Source organism: Neofelis nebulosa, chromosome 12 (genome assembly GCF_028018385.1).
Source record: "Neofelis nebulosa isolate mNeoNeb1 chromosome 12, mNeoNeb1.pri, whole genome shotgun sequence".
Lineage (NCBI taxonomy): Eukaryota > Metazoa > Chordata > Mammalia > Carnivora > Felidae > Neofelis > Neofelis nebulosa.
Window position 1 is genome coordinate 70,615,753 of NC_080793.1, and position 20,205 is coordinate 70,635,957.

Genomic DNA, 20,205 nt, shown 5'->3' on the forward strand with positions numbered 1-20,205 from the left:
CCTTGTGATCCCTTATAGCCACCACCTCCCAGAGGTAACTACTATCCTCACTTTTGACATTATGGATTTTGTCTCTCCCTTTATAAAAATTTTATATATAAATGAAATCACACAATTTATCTTTATTTGTGATTGGGTTTGCTCTGCATTGAGGGATTCATGATGACATGTGGCTGTAGTTCATTTGTTGTCATTGTGTGTAATATCTTAAGTATACCACAGTTCTGTAGTTAAAGCACAGTTGGATTGTGTAATGTTTTTGGCTAATAACAAAGAATACTGGTTTGAGCTTCCTTGAACATGTCTGTTGGTGTACCTGTGGACACATAATTTGTTAGATAAAATACCATAAGTGAAATTGTTGCGTCAGTAGGGTAAGCGTAGGTTCAGCTTCTACTTCAAAATATTTTTCCAAAACATACCAATTTATGTTTCTACCTGTAATGTATGTGGATTCCACATCCTCTACAACACTTTCCTGGCCTTTTGAGTCGAATCATCCTGTGAGTGTATCACTGGTTTTAATTTGAAGTTACCTGATTGTTAATTAATTAGGATAAGCACCTTTTCCTGTGTGTTAGCCATTTAGCTTTTATTTTGTGAGTTCTCATTTTAGTCTCTTGATAATTTTTTAATTGGGTTTTGACTTGTTGATTTGTACACGTCCTGTATGAAGTCTGGATTCAAGCTCTCTTGATTGTTGGTGTTTTAGGTATTTTCTCTCTGTTGCTTATCTGATAATGATAGTTCAATTTATTTTACCTTTTCTTTTTTAATGTTTATTTTTGAGAGACAGAGACAGAGCATGAGTAGGGGAGGGGCGTAGAGAGAGGGAGACACAGAATCTGAAACAGGCTCCAGGCTCAGAGCTGTCAGCACAGAGCCCGACGCAGGGCTTGAACCCACGACCGTGGGATTGTGACCCAAGCTGAAGTCTGGTGCTTAACCATCTGAGCCAGTCAGGCACCCCTGCCTTTTTTTTTTTTTTTTAATGGTTACATCTTTTTGGGTACCACTTAGGAAATCTTTTACAGTTGTACCAGAACTTTATTGACTTCTCTTGTTGGTACTATTTTATTGCACAATAGTGTTTTTAAAAAAAAATTTTTTTTTTAACGTTTATTTATTTTTGAGACAGGGAGAGACAGAGCATGAACAGGGGAGGGTCAGAGAGAGGGAGACACAGAATATGAAGCAGGCTCCAGGCTCTGAGCTGTCAGCACAGAGCCCGACGCGGGGCTAGAACTCACAGACCGCGAGATCATGACCTGAGCCGAAGTTGGCCGCTTAACCGACTGAGCCACCCAGGCGCCCCTGCACGATAGTGTTTAATTTGCATGTGGTCATAGTACATGCTTGGTTTAACCTGAAATATGTTGACTTGCTTTATGGCAGAGTATATGGTCTAATTTTATAAATTTACTTAAAAAGGATGTATATTCTGCATTTGTTGAGTGCAGTGTTCTCTGTGTTACAGTTAGGTCATTTGTTAATTATGTTCAAATCTTTTTAACTTTTTTTTTTTTTTTTTGGCCTGTTTTCTATCAGTTACTGAGGTAAATGTGCTGAGATCTTATTGTACTACTTTTGGATTTGTCTGTTTTTCTTTTATACTTTTAAAGCTTTATCTTGTGAGTTTAACACTTTAGCATGTTGAAATGACCTAGTTGCTTTTGTATTAAAGCCTGTTTTGTTGATTAGAATAGCCTCAGTAACTTTCTTTGGTTACACCCATTCTTTATATTTTTTCTTTACAGTTTTGGTATATCACTTTTAAGCAACGTGAAGTTGTTTAAAAAACATTTTTTTTAAATATTTATTTATTTTGGGGAGACAGAGATGGAGTGCAAGCAGGGGAGGGGCAGAGAGAGACACACACAGACACACACAGAATCCGCAGCAGGCTCCTGGATCTGAGCTGCAGCACAGAGCCCGACGAAGGGCTCAAACCCACAAAGCACGGGATCATGACCTGAGCTGAAGTCAGACACTCAACTGACTGAGCCACCCACGTGCCCCAATATGAAGCTGTTTTTAAATCCAGTCTGGTTGTCTTTTTAACATACTGTCTGTTAATGTAATTGCTGCTAAATTTGGTTTACATTTACCATTATACTGTTTGATTTTTATTTTTCCTGTTTGTTTTATACTGTTTTTTTTCTTTTGTATTATCTCATTTATCCCCTTTATTAGGTTGGTAGATGTAAGCCTTTTTTACTATTCTTCTAGTAGTTATTCTAGAGATTATTTTATGCATTTTAATTTATAAAATGTCTAAATTGTTAAGTACTTGTACTTCTTCCCAGTTAGTGCAAGGACCTTAGAACAGTTGAACTCCATTTAACGCACCTCTGGACTAGACTTGACTTTCTTCTAACACAAGGCTGTATTATTAGTGCTTTATACAACCAATTTTCATTTTGATTTACTGGTGTATATATCCTTTCCAATTTTTATTCCTTCATTTAGGATCATTTTCTTCTGTCTGAGGAACACATTAACATTTCCTGTAGTCTGTGTATGCCAGGAAACAAAATCTGTTTTTGTGTGTCTGAAAATGTTTTATTTTGAGGGAATTTTTTTTTTCTGTATGTAAAGTTTTAGGCCTGTTACAGTTTTCTTTTCTAAATTTTTAATTTTTTAAATTATGGGTGATTTCAAGTCAAAGGAGTAGATACAACAATAAGTTACACCTTCAGGAATCCTGTACTCAGCTTTGACTGTTGATCTTAAAGGCAGTCTTGTTTCAGGTATACTTTCCCTTAAAGTACCTCCCTCTTCCTCATCATTTTGATGCCTCTCTCATGTATTATATTATTTCATCCCTTAATATTTCAGCATGTATCTCTAAAAAATAAGGAACCTTTTTAAAAGACATCAATACATTATCCTGCCTTACCAATGAATAATTCCTTAATTTAATCAGTTCAAAATTTCCCTGTTGTCACAAAATGATTTTTTAGCATAATGATAGCATGAATTTATTACATTTTTTTACTTTTTTCAAAAAATTTTATCTTTTAGAGCAGTTTTATATTGAGTGGAAAGTAAATGTTCCATAACCCCTGCTCCCCCTGACCCCCGCACTCCATAGTAGTACATTTGTTACAATTTATGGACCTCAACTGACACGTATCACCTAAAGTCTGTAGTTTAAAAGACTCACTCTTGGTGTTTTTACATTCTGTGGGTTTTGACAAATGTGTAATGACAGGTACTCTGCCTATCCGTCTTCCTTTCCTAACCCCTAGCAACCACTGATCCTCATAATTTTGCCTTTTCTAGAATGTCGTATTGTTGGAATTTACAGTATGTGGCCTCTTCAGATTGGCTGTTTTGACTTGCTAATATGCATTTAAGTTTCCTTCATGTCTTTTCATGATTTTATAAATACATATCTATTTAGCACTGAAGAACATTCCATTGTTTGGATATCCCACAGTTTGTTTATTCACCTGAAGAGTATCTTGGTTGTTCCTGAGTTTTGACAGTAATGAATAAAACTATAAACATCTCTTTGCAGGTTTTTTGTGTGGACATAAGTTTGCAGCTTTTATCATTTGTCAATACTTCTTAGCTTCTGATTTTCTCCTTTTGTGTGGACATAAGTTCTTAACTTCCTTGAGTAAATGCCAAGGAGCACAATTGCTGGATCAAATGGTAAGAGTATTGTTTGGCTTTATAAGAAGCTGCCAAACTGTTTTCCAAAGTGACTAAACCAAATGGTACATCATCAGCATGAATGAGTTCCTGTTCTACATCCTTGCTTGCAATGAGAGTATGGTGCGATCTCCTTGTTTTATATTTTAGTTCCCTAATAGCATATGATGTGGAATATCTTTCACAGGCTTGTTTGCATTTTGTATTATCATCTTTGGTGAGGTATCAAAGTCTTTGCCCTTTTTTTTTTTTTTTTAATTGGGGTATTTTAATTGGTTGTTACTGTTGAGTTTTAGTTCTTCATATATTTTGGATAACAGTCCTTCATCTGATAGATCTTTTGCAGATAATTTTTGTCAGTCTGGTTTGTTTTCTCATTTGCTTAAAAAGACTTCTTGCAGGGCGCATGGGTGGCTAAGTCGGTTAAGTGTCTGACTCTTGATTTCAGCTCGGGTCATGATCTCCTGGTTCATGAGTTTCAGCCCCACGTCTGGCTCTGACCTTGACAGTGTGGAACCTGCTTGAGATTCTCTCTCTGCCTCTCCCCAGCTTATGCTGTCTTTCTCTCTCCCTCTCCCTCCCTCCCTCCCTCTCCCTCCCCCTCTCCCTCTCTCTTCCTCCCCCCTCCCTCCCCCTCTCCCTCTCTCTTCCTCTCTCTTCCTCTCTCTTCCTCCCTCTCCCTCCCTCTCCCTCCCTCTCCCTCCCCCTCTCCCTTTCCCTTTCTCCCCCCTCCCTCTCCCCCCCCTCCCCCTCTCCCTCCCAAAATAAATAAAGAGATTTCTTTCTGAAGTGGGATGTGGGTAAGGCTCATACATTGCAAGGGACTGATAAATTGCTTGTTTTTGTTGTTTTTCTTTTCCAGTATCTGCCATTCTTTCTTTTCCTGCCTTGTTGCCTTGACTGGGACTTTCAATACTATGTTGAGTAGAGTAGGGGTGATTGAGTGTTGAGTAGAGTAGTGGTGATTGTGGGGGGTAGTGGTGATTCGGGGCGGGGGGGGGGGACATCCTTGCTTTGTTCCTGATCTTAGTGGGAAAGCATTCAGTTGTTCACTGTTAAGTATGATGTTAACTGCAGATATTTCCTACATGCACTTTATCAGGTCTAAGTGGTTCCCTTTTATTCCTTTTTTTTTTTAATTTTTAAAATGTTTTTAAATTTATTTTTGAGAGACAAAGCATGAGCGGGGGAGGGGCAGAGAGCGAGGAGACACAGAATCTGAACCAGGCTCCAGGCTCTGAGCCATCAGCACAGAGCTTGACGAGGGGCTTGAACTCATGAACCATGAGATCATGACCTGAGCTGAAGTCGGACGCTTAACCGACGGAGCCACCCAGGAACCCCTCCAGGGTTTTTTTTATTACCCAATTTATGGTCTATCTTGGGAGTGTTCCTTGTGTACTTAAAATTTCATCTACAGGTTTTTCTTTGCTTTTTCCTCCTTAGCAACTTATTTGTTGAGGACTTTTTGCATGTGTGTGTGGTTGTATCCTTTTGATGACATTTAATATGTTTCTTTATCTACATTTTTGGGGAGCATCTGTTATACCTAGAGCAGGCGGTGGTCCTTACACTTAAGTGTACATCAGAATCATCTGGGAAGTTTGTTAGATTATAGATTGCTGAGCCCCATCCCTGGGGTTTCTGATTTGGTTAATATGGGGTGGGGACTGAGAATGTGCATTTCCACCAAGTTAACCTAGTACTAGTGAATGCTGCTCATCTGCGGACAGAACTTTGAGAACTATAGCCCTGGTGCAGTTTTGCGACCTTGTCGTTAGTGACATTTTGAATTGGATAGTTCTTTGTTGTTGGTGCTGCCCTGGGCATTGTAGGGTGTTTAGCAGCATGTCTGGTCTCTACCCACCAGGCGCCAGTGGTACTGACCCTTATTGTGACAAGCAGAAATGTCTTCAGAATTTGTCAGATGTGTCCCAGAGTTGATAGGGACACTCACCCCCATTGGGTACCACTGCTACAGGGTAACTGGGAAGAACTCTTATGTCCGTATCTGTAAGTTTTTTTCTTTTATAATAGTTAGATTCTCCTTGGAGACACTATAATATTATAGTCTTCCTGCCTGATGGTGAAGGCCCCCCTCCCTGCATTGTCTCATGGATGTGAAGTGAAGGGGGAAAGACTGAGCATGTAGTATGTCTGTGTTTAGTCTTCATTTTAGTATGTACTCCTGCTTTCAGTGTGCCTTGTGCGTTCTTTAGTCCAAGGACTTTGTTCCCTTTCTAGAGAGGAAGAAAATCCTCCAGTCTTTTGTTGGGCTTGAGGAAGCAATTGCTTGCTTAGAGTATGCATCTTGTTTCTGAGGCTTTGAAGGTAATCCTCATTGTTTTAAGCCTTAGGCATCTCTCACTTCATTACCCCCTGCCCTCAGCTTCTGGGGGTACCAGTATTGGTCTTCTGGGAATTCTGCATATGCTGGGGACTGATCTAGCTATTAGCTTTCTGCATTGCCAGTTCAGGGTTCAGTTCTCTTGGGTCTGCTAAATTAATTGACCCAGGTGTCCAGCTTTAAAATTGTCTTCCATTTGAGACTAAAAGGTCTCAATTTGTTCTGTCATCTCTTTTTGCTAATCCTATCTCTGAAAGAGATTTGTATCTGGACTACATAAAGAATTTTTGTAACTCCTTAATAAAAAGACAAGTCAGTTTCAAAAAGGGCAAAGAATTTGGATAGTTCTCTAAAGAAAATATATAAGTAAGCACATGAACAGATATTCATTGTCATTAGCTATCAGGAGAGTGCCAATCAACACCACCAGGATGGCTATAATTAAAAAGTCAGGTAATAAATATTGGTGAGGATGTGGAGAGATTGAATCCTTATACACTACTGGTGGGAATGTACAATGGCACAGCCACTTAGGATAACACTCTGGTGGTTCCTCAAATGGTTAAGACAAAGAGTTACCATATGACCTGGTAATGCTACATCTAGGTATATACTCAAGAGAAATGCAAACCTATGTCCACACAAAAACTTGTATATAAATGTTCATAGCAGCGTTATTTTATAAGAGCCCAAAGGTGGAAACAACTCAAATGCCCATCATTTGATGAATGAATAAACAAAACGTCATATATCCATACAATGGAATATTATTTGGCTGTAAAAAGTAATGAAATATTGATTCATGCTACAACATGAATGAACCTTGAAAACATTATGCTAGGTAAAAGAAGCCAGTTACAAAGACCACATATTATATAATTGCATTTATGTGAAATGTCAAGAATAATCTATAGAAAGTAGATTAGTGGTTTCCTAAGGGTTGCAGTGATGAGGGAATAGAGAGGTGATACCTAAAGGGTACTGGTTTCTTTTAGAGAAGATGAAAATGTTCTAAAATTGTGTGATGATTGCACATATCTGTAAATATACTCAAAACCACTGAACTGTACACCTTAAATGGGCAAATTGTATGCTATGTGAGTTATACCTCCTTAAAGCATTGGAAAATCCTTTACTATTTTAGTGGGGATTTGACAGAATGTAAATATAGATGTATTTTTTTAGTCTGGCACCTTACCTTCAAATCCTAAAATATGCTAAAATGCTATATAATTATAGGTTAGACAAACTTTCAGAATGACATTGGAAGGATATTAAAGATTCTGAAAAGGTAAGACTTTCTTCAAGGTTAAGAAACACAAGTCTAAATTAATCTCATTTTACATATAAAATAGATTATTGTTTAGCTGGGTAGATTGGTCCTTGAAGTCAGACTTAGGTTTGAATCCTAACCTGGCAGTTAATTAGCCAAGTCATGCATGAGAGGAGAGGGCCATATTAGAACCTTAACCTTCCTTTGTTTCAGTATCTGAAATAGGATTAAAAACCATCTATCTCAGAGTTATTGAGGATTAAAAAAGCTAGAGCAGTAGTAGCTACTATTTATTGACCCCTGTCAGTGTGCCTGATACTTGCATTTTATGTGCATTTTTATTCAGTCCTTAGAAAACCACATGTTCTGCTCATTGTATTGTTATTATTTCTAGTAGCTACCAAAGGGAGAAATGAGGTGTCAGTAATAGGAGAATGGTTAAATTGTTGATTGGCCGAATTATTGATAATGGTGTTTTAACAAAGATTTTTTAGTAATTTGGAAATTACTTATTGTAGATAAAAGGATTAAAGGTCATATATTTTCAAATGAAGGAGAGTTCAGATGGAAAAGCTCCAAAATATTTACTGCAGCATAATTTTGCATTATCTTTATGAATTAAAAAAAAAAACAGTTGCTTACACTGAATGTTGTAACTTGATTATGGAAAATTTCATTCATACACAAAGGTAGAGTGTGATACGAACTTCTCATTTTCAACAATGATGGACATACAGCCTATCTTGTTTTATTTATATCCCTGTACGCTTTCCCTTCCCTGCCTTCTGCAAGATCTTATAAAATCTCAGAAATTATCTAACGTGGGGGTGCCTGGGTGGCTCAGTCGGTTGAGTGGCCGACTTTGGCTCAGGTCATGATCTCACCATGGCTCATGAGTTTGAGTCCCACGTCTGGTTCTGTGCTGTCCGCGCAGAGTCAGCTTCGGATTCTCTTGTCTCCCCTCTCTCTGCCTCTCCTCTGCTCATGCTCTCTCTCTCTCAGAAATAAATAAAACATTTAAAAAAGTTATTTAATGCATCGTCCCACTCATGACAACCAAAAATACCCCTTATATTTCTAAAACTTCCCTTGGTGATAGTGCCATCATCTGTTGAGACCCACTTTTGTAGGGTATTGGGGTAGAGTGGCTTAAAATGTAATTCTTTTCCAAATTTGGAGTGATTCCCTGAGGTAGTCTGTTCATGTAAATTCCTTGGCCTACTCACATGTCCTGATTTGGACAATGGAGGAAAGCCTAAGCACACAGGTGATTTTTATAAAAATATGAGAAAACACTGATCTAACAGAATAAATAAGGGTGTTTTTTTGTGGTATGAAGATCTTTTTTCTGTGTTTGCATGTTATTCTTGTCCCTGGAAATCCTTTCTTCAGGTTTTCTTGGCTACTTCCAAATCTCTTTATTCATTGGAAAGCTTTCTTTAACTGCCCTTGTGCTTCCTCTCTCTCTGTACTTTGTGGTTTATTTGAGTAACGCTACGGAACTGTTTTCGTTCAGGGAAAGACTTTTGCTCTGTATCTTTGCATATGGATAATACTTTGTGTGTGTGTGTGTGTGTGTGTGGATAATACTTCTTGTTAATAAATGTTGAATGAAAAAGTTGGGGAAGAAAGTAAGTATGGAATGCCAAGAATATGACGGTGGCTCTATATGTATTCAACTAGAAAGGAGCAGGACTGGAAATGGACATTTGAGGCATAGATTATTGTAAACTGGGTAACAGCTATGTGTGACTTGAACTACATTTAGTACCACTGATACAGAGAGAACAAGGATATTGGGAAGAAATGAACTGTTAGGACTTAGCAGAAAGTTCAGTATAGGATATGTGTACTTACAGTAGAACCTTGGTGTTAGAGGTGAGTGAAATGTTAATGCTCATTTCCCACTAGGATCAAGATACTGACAGAGAAAAGATGTATCTGTGTATCATTTGAATTACTGCCATATCTGTAGTAGGGGCCTTTTTGAGGTACCAGTAGTTACTAGACTGGGTGGTGCTATGCAAACACCTGTAATAATATTCACTTTGTTTTTTTATCTTACTTAGTTCAAGGAAGAAATCTCTAAACGTTTCAAATCACATACTGAACAACTTGTGTTGATATTTGCTGGAAAAATTTTAAAAGATCAAGATACTTTGAGTCAGCATGGAATTCACGATGGTCTTACTGTTCACCTTGTCATCAAAACGCAAAACAGGTATGTTTTTAGAAGACACAGAGCTTTAAACTGTGAAAAAATGTTTATACAGTTAACCCTTGAATAATGCAGGTGTTAGGGCCAGCAACTCTTAAGCAGTCAAAAATCAGAGTATACTTTTTGACTCCCCCAAAACTTTAATAGCTTACTGGAAGCCTTACTGGTAACATCAGCAGTTGATTAACACATGTTTTGTATGTTATACGTGTTATATACTTCTTTCATACTATACTATAAGCTAGAGAAAAAAAATACATTTATAATACTGTATTGCCTTTATTGGAAAAAACCCAAGTATAATAAGATCTATATAGTTCAGACCTGTGTTGTTCAAGAATCAGTTGTATTTCTTTTTTAAAAATAGCCAGTCTTTAAATGGCTTTCTCTGCCATTACTATTCAAATAGTTTAAAATTCATTTATTTGCTGCTATTGGTAACAAATTAAAGAAGAAAAAATGAATGTGATTCAATAATGCTGATGCTTACACATTTGATACTTTAGGAACTTCCTCAGTATTCAGTCATATCTAAATTATTTGAATTACAGAACAAATTATGTTTTTAGCTATGCTTTTTGTTTTAAGGGAGATTTTTGGACAAGTTCAGGGGTGTCTCATCTCCTTGGCAAACCACAAATGAGTAGCCATATTTCACTATCAGTTTTTTTTTTTTTTTTTTTAATTTTTAAAATTTTTTTTTTTTAATGTTTTTTATTTATTTTTGGGACAGACAGAGACAGAGCATGAACGGGGGAGGGGCAGAGAGAGAGAGAGACACAGAATCGGAAACAGGCTCCAGGCTCCGAGCCATCAGCCCAGAGCCTGACGCGGGGCTCGAACTCACGGACCGCGAGATCGTGACCTGGCTGAAGTCGGACGCTTAACCGACTGCGCCACCCAGGCGCCCCTTCACTATCAGTTTTTAAGAGACCTTTTTACTGTGTATCACTAAGAAAAAATACTGCCAAAATCAATCTGTTGGATTTTCTTTTCACTTGAAATTTTTATATTTAGTGAAGGAGCTCTTTTAGACTTATTTTTGGATATGGTAGTTTATCAATATCACTCTTCTGCGTACATACTGAAAAAATATACGTGAGATAAATTGGTTAAATTCTTCCTAACACTATCACATTGAGTGATTCTTTTGAATCACATTTTGACTTCGTAAGCGTTCAGGTTTTTGCACGTGTGATGAAACTGTACTGTGTGGAGTTTGTGGTACAGCATTTCATAAAAGATGGCTACAGTATTTTCTCCAGGAATTTCTTCCAAACTACTGATGCCCATTCTGCAAATTTTTATGCTAGATTTCTACCCCCCACCCCCCCATAGCAAATATTTGCTTCACTGATACAAAATTCATTCCTTCTTTTCCTGTTTCTAGGCTTTTCTGTGTACACAGTAACTTCACTAGTACCATTTAATAATGGTGAAATCTTTCTGAAGACACTTTATGTGGTATTAAATACAGCATGTCTGGTATAATCATTCATTTGAAGTCCTACAGAATACATATGTGCAGGCATGGCAATTGATGACTGGTTGTCAGCAATTGTAGGACAGATTTTGATTTCAGAAGCGTTATAATGAAAAAAATGTACATCTTAGAATCAATGAAAGAAGCAGTGAGTGAATTCAGGACTCTGGTATCACATGGAAGAGGTTTCCTATAAAGTATCTTTATTTTTTTACCTGAAGATAATATTAAGTAATTATATCCATGCAAGTTATTACTGGTATTGATTTTTCAGCCTGTTGTTGGTGAGGTCTCTTTATTTCTTTTAACAATTTCAAGAGGCTGAGTAGAACTGCCCCTCCCCCCACCTCCTCAAGAACTTAGAAGGTGGTACATAAAAAGTTGCTTATGGGGGTGTCTGGGTGGCTCAGTAGGTTAAGCATCCGGCTCTTGGCTTCAGCTCAGGTCATGACTTTGAGGTTCATCGGGCTGACAGGGCAGAGCCTGCTTGGGATAGTCTTTCTCTGCACCGCCCCCCCCCCCCCCCACCTCTCCCCTCCCCGTGCTGGCTGTCTGTCTGTCTCTCTCTCTCAAAATAAATAAATAAACTTTAAAAAGGTGCTTATGTAGTCAAGCTTTGTGGTGTGACTGGTCGTTGATTTCTCTTCTGTGAGGTGACCTATCTCCATATCTTACATTATCATGATTGAAAGTAATGAAATACTTAGGTGCATATACTGGAGGAGGAGGGGCAGTTGAAGGGTAGTTTAAATTGTATTAGGTTTTACTATGTTTCATTATAGTTCTTAATGCTGTTATCTCAGGGTATTTACCTTGTAATTTGAATTGGTCTGAAAACTTACACTTTTATTTCTGAGAATTCTGGAATTTCAGAGATTCTTTTAAAAATAATTAGCTCCACTGTATACACCATGATATGATTACTTTTCCTAGGCCTCAGGATCATTCAGCTCAACAAACAAATACCAGTGGAAGCAATGTTACCACGTCATCAGCTCCTACAACTAACTCCACATCTGGTTCTGCCACTAGCAACCCTTTTGGTTTAGGTAAGTGTCTTTAGTTATTTTATAGGGATAGGGGAAAAAAACTCCTTTTCACCAAGGGTAATTTTGGATAAAATAGAATGAAACATTAAATCATTTCCACAACAATGACGATAACTTCTATAACTTCTTTAATTGTGGGTATTAAAGAAGTAGTTAGGAATACAGATACGCTTGGATAGCTTACGTTTGCATTTAACAAATGGTAAATAAGTGGCATTTTTTTTTTTAAATAATGAAAGCAATGTAGTAAATGTGTACCTGATCTGCCACATAGTTGAATCTGAGGAAGATGAGCTAATTGTTCATCATAAGCTAACCCCCTGAATATAATTTTCTTATTTGTTTTTTTTTTTTTAATTTTTTTTTCAACGTTTTTTATTTATTTTTGGGACAGAGAGAGACAGAGCATGAACGGGGGAGGGGCAGAGAGAGAGGGAGACACAGAATCAGAAACAGGCTCCAGGCTCTGAGCCATCGGCCCAGAGCCTGATGCGGGGCTCGAACTCACGGACCGCAAGATCGTGACCTGGCTGAAGTCGGACGCTTAACCGACTGCGCCACCCAGGCGCCCCTAATTTTCTTATTTGTAAAGTGAAGGACTCAGACTGCATCTGTGTCTTGAACACACAGAGGAGGGCTGGGGCCTGGGAGTAAGTGGGTTGGCTAAGGAGCTCCTGCATCAGCCAAAACCGTTTTTTCTTCCTTCCTTCCTTCCTTCCTTCCTTCCTTCCTTCCTTCCTTCCTTCTCTTCTCTTCTCTTCTCTTCTCTTCTCTTCTCTTCTCTTCTCTTCTCTTCTCCCATTTTCCCTTTCCCTTTTGTTCTTTTTAATGTTTATTTATTTATTTTTTTATTTTATTTTATTTTTGAGAGAGAGGGAGTGTTCGCAGAAGAGGGGTAGAGAGAGGGGGGACAGAGGAGCCAAAGCAGGTTCTGCTCAGAAATCAGAGAGCTTTCTGCAGGGCTTGAACCCATGAACTGTGAGATCATGACTTGAGCTCAAGGCAGACACTTGACTGACTGAGCCACCCAGGCCCCCTTACTTACTTATTTACTTACTTACTTACTTACTAACTTATTGAGAGCGTGCAAGCAGGGGGTGGGGCAGAGAGAGAGAAGGAGAAAAAGAATCCCAAAGGGGCCCTGCTGCTATCAGTGCAGAGCCCAACATGGGATTCAGTCTCCCAAACTGTGAGATCATGACCTGAGCTGAAATCAGCAGTTGGTTGCTTAACCAACTGAGCCACCCAGGTGCCCCCAAAACCACTTTTCTTACATTAGTTTTATACTGAGGTTCTGTGGAAGGTTTTGTTGGGGAAAAACAAGTATTAGAAACTAACAGACGTTGAACTAGATAGATAAATGGCACGATGCTTCTTTCAGTTCTTAAGTTGTATGATAAATACAATAGTACTTTGAAATGACATTTAAAAAAATATATACAGTTTTTACCTATCAAGGATTATACCTTTGCTTCATCCAGAAAAAGTTTCTTAATAATTCAGTTTTTTGCCAACTATGTTGGAAACATTTTAGGGCATGGCAGGGATTCACATTTGCCTTTCTTTTTTTTCTTAACTTTTACATTTTTGCTGCTCTTGTTTTCTAAAAATGATCATAGGTTGAATGTGTCTTCTTTTGGTATGTTTTAGATGGCAAAATTATTGACATGAACAATTCTAGAGAGATTAGGATGAAATGATTACATGTTTAGAGTCGTGAAAGGTATTGTTGAGGTAAATCTCTCTCCTCTTTCCTCATTTTAAAGGCAAAGAAATTGAAGCCCAGACCAGCTTTTAGTTAATTTGAGGCCATATATCTCCCCATTTCCTTCATTTCCATTCTCATTCTTACTCCTCCTATCTCAGTTGCTTTTCTTCATCAGTTATTCCATTTAGCCTATATCATAGGTTAGCCTGTTTTTGGTGCCTGTTCTCACCAAGGTCTATCTTGGATGTAAATGCTACAGAATGCCACCACTGCCCTTTCCTTAGCTTTCCTTCTTAGCCATCTTTGGAAGAGGCATTTTCTGTTTTGTGTGTATTTCCCTTTCACTAAGTTTGCTGTGCTCTATTTTTTCCCGCATCAATTTACTGAAAATTCCTTTGATAAGGTCACCATTGACTACTTAGCTTGCCAAATTTAGTGACATAGTTTTGTTTTAATTTAGTCTTTTAAAGCTTACCAGTCTCTTCTTGAAATTTCCTTTAACTCCTGATACTGTTTTTCCCTGGTTAATTTTCTGACGGTTTTTTTCTGTCTCATTTGTGGGTCTTTTTTTTTTCCTGGTCGCTATTGTTCTCCAGAGTCCTGTCTTGTCTTCTCTTACTCTGCTTATTTTACCCAAGTGACATTATCCTCCTGTGTCTTGGTGACTCTTAAGTCAAGACCTTCAGCGCTTCTGAACTCCACGTCTTGTGTTCAACCCTCCTCTTCGATATTACCTGATGTTGTTCTCTAAGTACGTTAGTCTGTGTTTCCTCAGAAAACAAAAGAAAACAAATGCAGAAACTCTTATTTTACCTCTCAAACTACTGCCTGTCCCCCACTAAATCTCTTTCCATACCTCTTCTTCTATCCCACCCCATGCAGTTATTCCCTGTTTGACTTCCTTGAATGAATGCATTTGGTAGGTTATATAATTTTACAAAGTTAGCATTTTATGATAAGCACTCAGTCATCTTCTTGGATCTATTAGGCTTCTCCATGTCTTAATTCCTCTAAAGAGACATCTGTTTCCATTGTATGACCTGGCCTTTTGTCTCCTTGATTGGCAACAGCTCTGTTCTAACCAGAGTTTTATAGGTGGTTTATAGGTTTACTTGTTAAACTTAAACCAGTTTTCTGGAAAGAGGTCATTTAGAAGTATAACTCGGTATATATTTTTCATCTCTTCTTTAATAGGGCATATTCTAGGGTGTTTCTCTGACACCAGCCAATTCTCTAATACCATCTGGGTGTCTAGCAGCTTAGTTCTGATGGTAACTACCTGGAGCTAGTGTCAGATCCCACAGATTTAAAGGACTTAGTCCAAGACTGCCTCTGCTTCAGATACCAGTCTAGGTCTGGACCACCTGTTGATCTGACCTGCAGGCTATAAATTGGGGAGTCTCACAGTTCCCCTCCAGGTTTGATAATTGCTAAAATGGCTCACAAAACTCAGGAAGACACTACTTATGTTTACTAGTTTATTATAAAGGGTACACTTCAGAAATAAACAATGGAAGAGAAGCATAGGGCAAAGTATGGGGGTGTGGGAGAGTTGGGGAGGTCTGGTCATATCACCCTAATAGCACCTAGAAGTGTTCACCGACATGGAAGTTCTCTGAATCTCATTACTCAGTTAAAGAGTTTTTACAGAACTCAGCCTTTAATCTATCCCTTTTTCCTCTCCTTCCTGGAGGTTGGTGGGTGGGTCTGGAAGTATCAACTCTTCTGTAACTTGGTCTTTCTGGCCACCACCCATTCTGAGGCTAAGTGCCCCACCCTAAATGTTATTTAGCATAAATGGTGTGTGATCTAAAGGGGCTTATAATATGTAACAAGACTCTCCCTTCACTCTGGAAATTCTAAGGCATTTAGGATCTCTGTGCCAGGAATCTGGGATAAAGACCAAAAATGTGTTATACCATACAGAGGAAATTCATATTTTAGTTGTATCATTTCAACTTAAATATCAAAGTGAATAAATTTCTGGCTAATTTTAATTACAGAAATCAAACACGTATTTATGAAAGTAATAGGAATTCTCTTTGCTTTAAAATGGTTTTCTGTTATGGACTGAGTCAGTTTTGCATTTTCATATTTTAGCACAATCATGTTAATGATAAAATTTCTGAGTTTCACTTATGTGTCTTTTTCTTTTTATCTTAGGTGGCCTTGGAGGGCTTGCAGGTCTGAGTAGCTTGGGTCTGAATACTACTAACTTCTCTGAACTACAAAGCCAGATGCAGCGGCAACTTATGTCCAATCCTGAAATGATGGTCCAGATTATGGAGAATCCCTTTGTCCAGAGCATGCTGTCAAATCCTGACCTGATGAGGCAGTTAATTATGGCCAATCCGCAAATGCAGCAGTTGATACAGAGAAATCCAGAAATTAGTCATATGCTGAACAATCCAGATATTATGAGACAAGTATGTGGAAAGTTACTTCAGTTCATTTAGCTAAAGAATTATGTACTTACTTCTTATTTAATTTTGTATGCTTAAGGAGCTTGCCTTTTATAGATGGCTAAGCTGCAAAAAGAAATCCCAATATTCAGGAAAACTCAACAATGCACTAACTTGGACTGTTTGAACTTTGCATTTTCTGCTATATTTTAAAGACCACTGTAAATAATTATTTTGCAGATTTAAAAAAGAAAACAATTCTGATTCAGGAGATAGGCATTCACTTAATAACAGAGTGCTTCTTTCTTGATGTTATTTGAATGTTACATTGAGGTGAACTCCATCAGGAATTATTTAAAATAATTTTCTGAGTTAAATATTGAAAACTGCTAATTCATGGAATTAGAAAACTTGTAAAAATCAGCTGTGGTCGCTAACAGCTAAATTAATTGATGTGTATTTTGGGTGCCTTTTTATACGGATATCTTTTTCTTAGACATTGGAACTCGCCAGGAATCCAGCAATGATGCAAGAAATGATGAGAAACCAGGACCGAGCCTTGAGCAACCTAGAAAGCATCCCAGGGGGATACAATGCTTTACGGCGCATGTACACGGATATTCAGGAACCAATGCTGAGTGCTGCACAAGAGCAGGTGATGATAACAGTGGCCCGAAGGCTTGGGCACAAGGGGAGCTCCTGTTTTAACACAGATATGTGTGTGATTGAAGGGTACTTTTATATGGGGAATATGATTTTCATTAAAAAAGAGTTCCATGTCTGTTATTTAAAACAAAACCTTATTCTTCATGATTTTTGTGTCTTTTGTTACAGTTTGGTGGTAATCCATTTGCTTCCCTAGTGAGCAATACATCCTCAGGTGAAGGTAGTCAGCCTTCTCGTACAGAAAATAGAGATCCATTACCCAATCCATGGGCTCCACAGGCTTCCCAGAGTTCATCTTCTTCCAGTGGCACCAACAGCGCTGTGGGGGGCACTGGTAGCAGTGCTGCCGGTGGCACTGCTGGGCAAAGTTCATCTGCACCAAATTTGGGGCCTGGAGTAGGAGGTAGGCTCCTAACAGCTCACACTTTTTTTCTTTGTTGTCCTCACTTATGTGAATAATGAAAGCATTTCTTATACTGTTCTTCTTTGTGCTTCTGTGTGTGTGTGTGTGTGTGTGTGTGTGTGTGTGTGTGTGACAAGTAGCTTTTAGGAGTTATCTTTTCATGTTGGAAGCTTTTAAATGGAAGCTTTAAATATGTAATGATTAGTATAACACTTGTGTGTGTTATAGTGGGAAGGGTTACTGAAGATTTCCAGAGTCAGTTTTATGTTTTTATATTCTCATAAGATGGTTTTGGGAGAAGTGGGTGGTCCTCTGATTTCAACACTTACTCTACAAGGACTTATTCTAGAAGGTGAGGAAATCTTAGAGCAGGAGTCGGCACATTTTTCCTACAAAAGGCCAGGTAATTCTTTACGCCTTGTGGGCCAAGAACAAAGTTGAGAATATTATATATGAGAGAAAATACATTACAATAATAAAAACGTAATAATTGAGTGTAGTACTTTTTCATATGTATTTACTAATGATAGGAATGGAATTCTTTTTTAGGGATGACATTTTGCTTAATTGATGTTCATTGTTTCCTGTTGTCAAAGCCAAATCGTATATTCATCTATTAATAATGTGATATGTAATGAGATGTTATTTATTCCAGAAGTATATGGTTTTAATAGCTTAGTCATCAGTTGGAAGCATTTATAGGATTCTGTTAGATTCTTCTTTCCTTTCAACATACTACTGCAGATTAATCACTTCCAATTGAAGGTTAGGTGGTAGGACCTTAATCAAACAGTTAAATGAATTTTGAAATGTGGAAGTTTTCCTTGCACTTGCACTGAGGTAAAAAAAAAAAAAAAATGTGGTAACAGTAGTGTGAACTAAGAACATATCTACTGCAAATTGGTGGGAATGGAGATCTTGTTTTAATTTCTGACAGCAAGAGAATGTATAAAGCATTGCTTGTCATTTCAACAATTTCTGTTATTGTCAAAATGACTTTACCACAGTATGAGTTTCACATGTTTCCGTGCTGTTTGCCTTGTAATTTTGCGTTGGATTCATTGGGAAACATTACCAACTCTCTAGCAAAAGGTAATCTCCCAAGTCATTCAGTGTTTGGGAATAGTGGTTAAGTGGTTCAGAATTTCAATCTTAGCCTTGAGCTAAAAAAAAAAAAAAAAAAAAAAAAAAAATTGCAGTAGAATTTTACCTCTTAAAAAACAAAAACCTTACCTCTGCCAAGCCATCAAACTGCTGCTCTGTGGTTGGGCAAGTTGGGATATTTCTGATAAAAATTCATGGAATTAACTAGAGCACACAGTTCACAAGAGTGAAATGGTGTTCACCATTTATACTCCTACTGCTTGAATAACATCGTAGTTTAAAATACTTTCCAGAGTGCCTGCTGATGAATGAGACCATGAATAACCATAGTTTCTAAATAACTTATATTTTTATAAGCTTTTTGTATCTGTCTAATCCTTTCAATCCTCCATGTGTTTTTATCATCAGATATACACATCTTAGCTGATTCTATTTCAGGTTGTATTGAATTAGTATTTTTTTGACTCTGTTGTTTTTTTAATGTTTGTTTATTTTTTTGAGAGAGAGTGCACATGTGTTTGAGAGGGTAGGGTGCAGATTGGGAGAGAGGGCTGGGTCGGGCGGGGGGTGTGTGGGGGAATCCCAAGCAGGCTTCACGCTCAGTGCAGAACCAGACTTGGGGCCCATCCCACAACCCCCGGGATCACGACCTTAGTCAAAATCAAGAGTTGGACACTTAACTGACTAAGCCACCCAGGCACCCCTAATTTGTATTGTTTTTTAATTGAATATTGATGCTGAGCCCATATTAATCCCATGTCCTTAACTCTTGAGAAACTGTTCTCCTTGAAAGGCTGATAGATTTAAACAAGTTTATTTTTTCTGGACACATTTATTTGGCTGCTGTGATCAAGATTTCATTAAGCATGCCACTTACCACTAATACACTGTTTTTCTTGTTTGGCTAACAAGCCACTTGGAAACTTAACTTGGTTGTAGCCTTATTTTTCACTTTTTTTTTTTTAATTTTTTTTTTTTTTAAACGTTTATTTATTTTTGAGACAGAGAGAGACACAGAGTATGAACGGGGGAGGGGCAGAGAGAGAGGGAGACACAGAATCAGAAGCAGGCTCCAGGCTCTGGGCCATCAGCCCAGAGCCCGACGCGGGGCTCGAACTCACGGACCACGAGATCGTGACCTGAGCTGAAGTCGGACGCTTAACCAACTGAGCCACCCAGGCGCCCCTATTTTTCACTTTTTTAACTTCGTAAGGAAATCTGGCTATGATGAGAGGACTGCATTTTAAAGTTTGTATTTTTCTGAATGTTGCTTGCCTCCAAGTTGGGAATACTGCGATAAGTGCTTAGTCTAGCAGCATTAGAGTATATTGTATTTTAGTATCATTGCATAAAAATACAGTATTTTGCCATCTCATTTGATAAAATAATTCATGCTCCATTGTCCCTTAAAAACACAATGTTTGTAGTCCAGCTCTCCCTTTTTCTTCTAGTTGTTATGTGACTGGTATGTACTGGTAGTAAAAAATAGAAATAAAATAATAACATGGTACAGCAATATGTGTGGTGTGAGGCATAACTGAGTCATAGTGGTCTGTGGTGCACTGAGCAGCAGTCTGGAGCGGCAGGAGTGTGCCACACACAGCCCTGTCACAACTACTCAACTCAGTGCCTGCAGTGCACAAGCAGCCATAGACTGTAAATGAGTGAGCGTGATTGTGTTCTAAGAAAATGTGGATGGATGCTGAAGTTTGAATTACATATAGTTTTCGCATTTCACAAAATAGTTTTGTTTCTTTTTTTTGTTTCTTTTTTTTTTAAATGTTTTTTATTCATTTTTGAGACAGAGAGAGACAGAGCATGAGCAGGGGAGGGGCAGAGAGAGAGGGAGACACAGAATCCACAGCAGGCTCCAGGCTCTGAGCTGTCAGCAC

At 38.1% G+C, this 20,205-nt stretch overlaps 1 protein-coding gene across 2 annotated transcripts in view; it reads left to right on the top strand.

Moving 5' to 3' along the window:
- UBQLN1 (ubiquilin 1) overlaps positions 1–20,205 on the top strand; it is a 46,460-nt gene that overhangs the window by 14,886 nt on the left and 11,369 nt on the right. For both annotated transcript variants that reach the window (XM_058695600.1, XM_058695599.1), the window contains exons 2-6: positions 9,350–9,501; positions 11,915–12,030; positions 15,902–16,164; positions 16,637–16,795; positions 16,975–17,209. In XM_058695600.1, the coding sequence (XP_058551583.1) occupies positions 9,350–9,501; positions 11,915–12,030; positions 15,902–16,164; positions 16,637–16,795; positions 16,975–17,209 (925 nt within the window). The remainder of the gene's footprint in view (positions 1–9,349; positions 9,502–11,914; positions 12,031–15,901; positions 16,165–16,636; positions 16,796–16,974; positions 17,210–20,205) is intronic.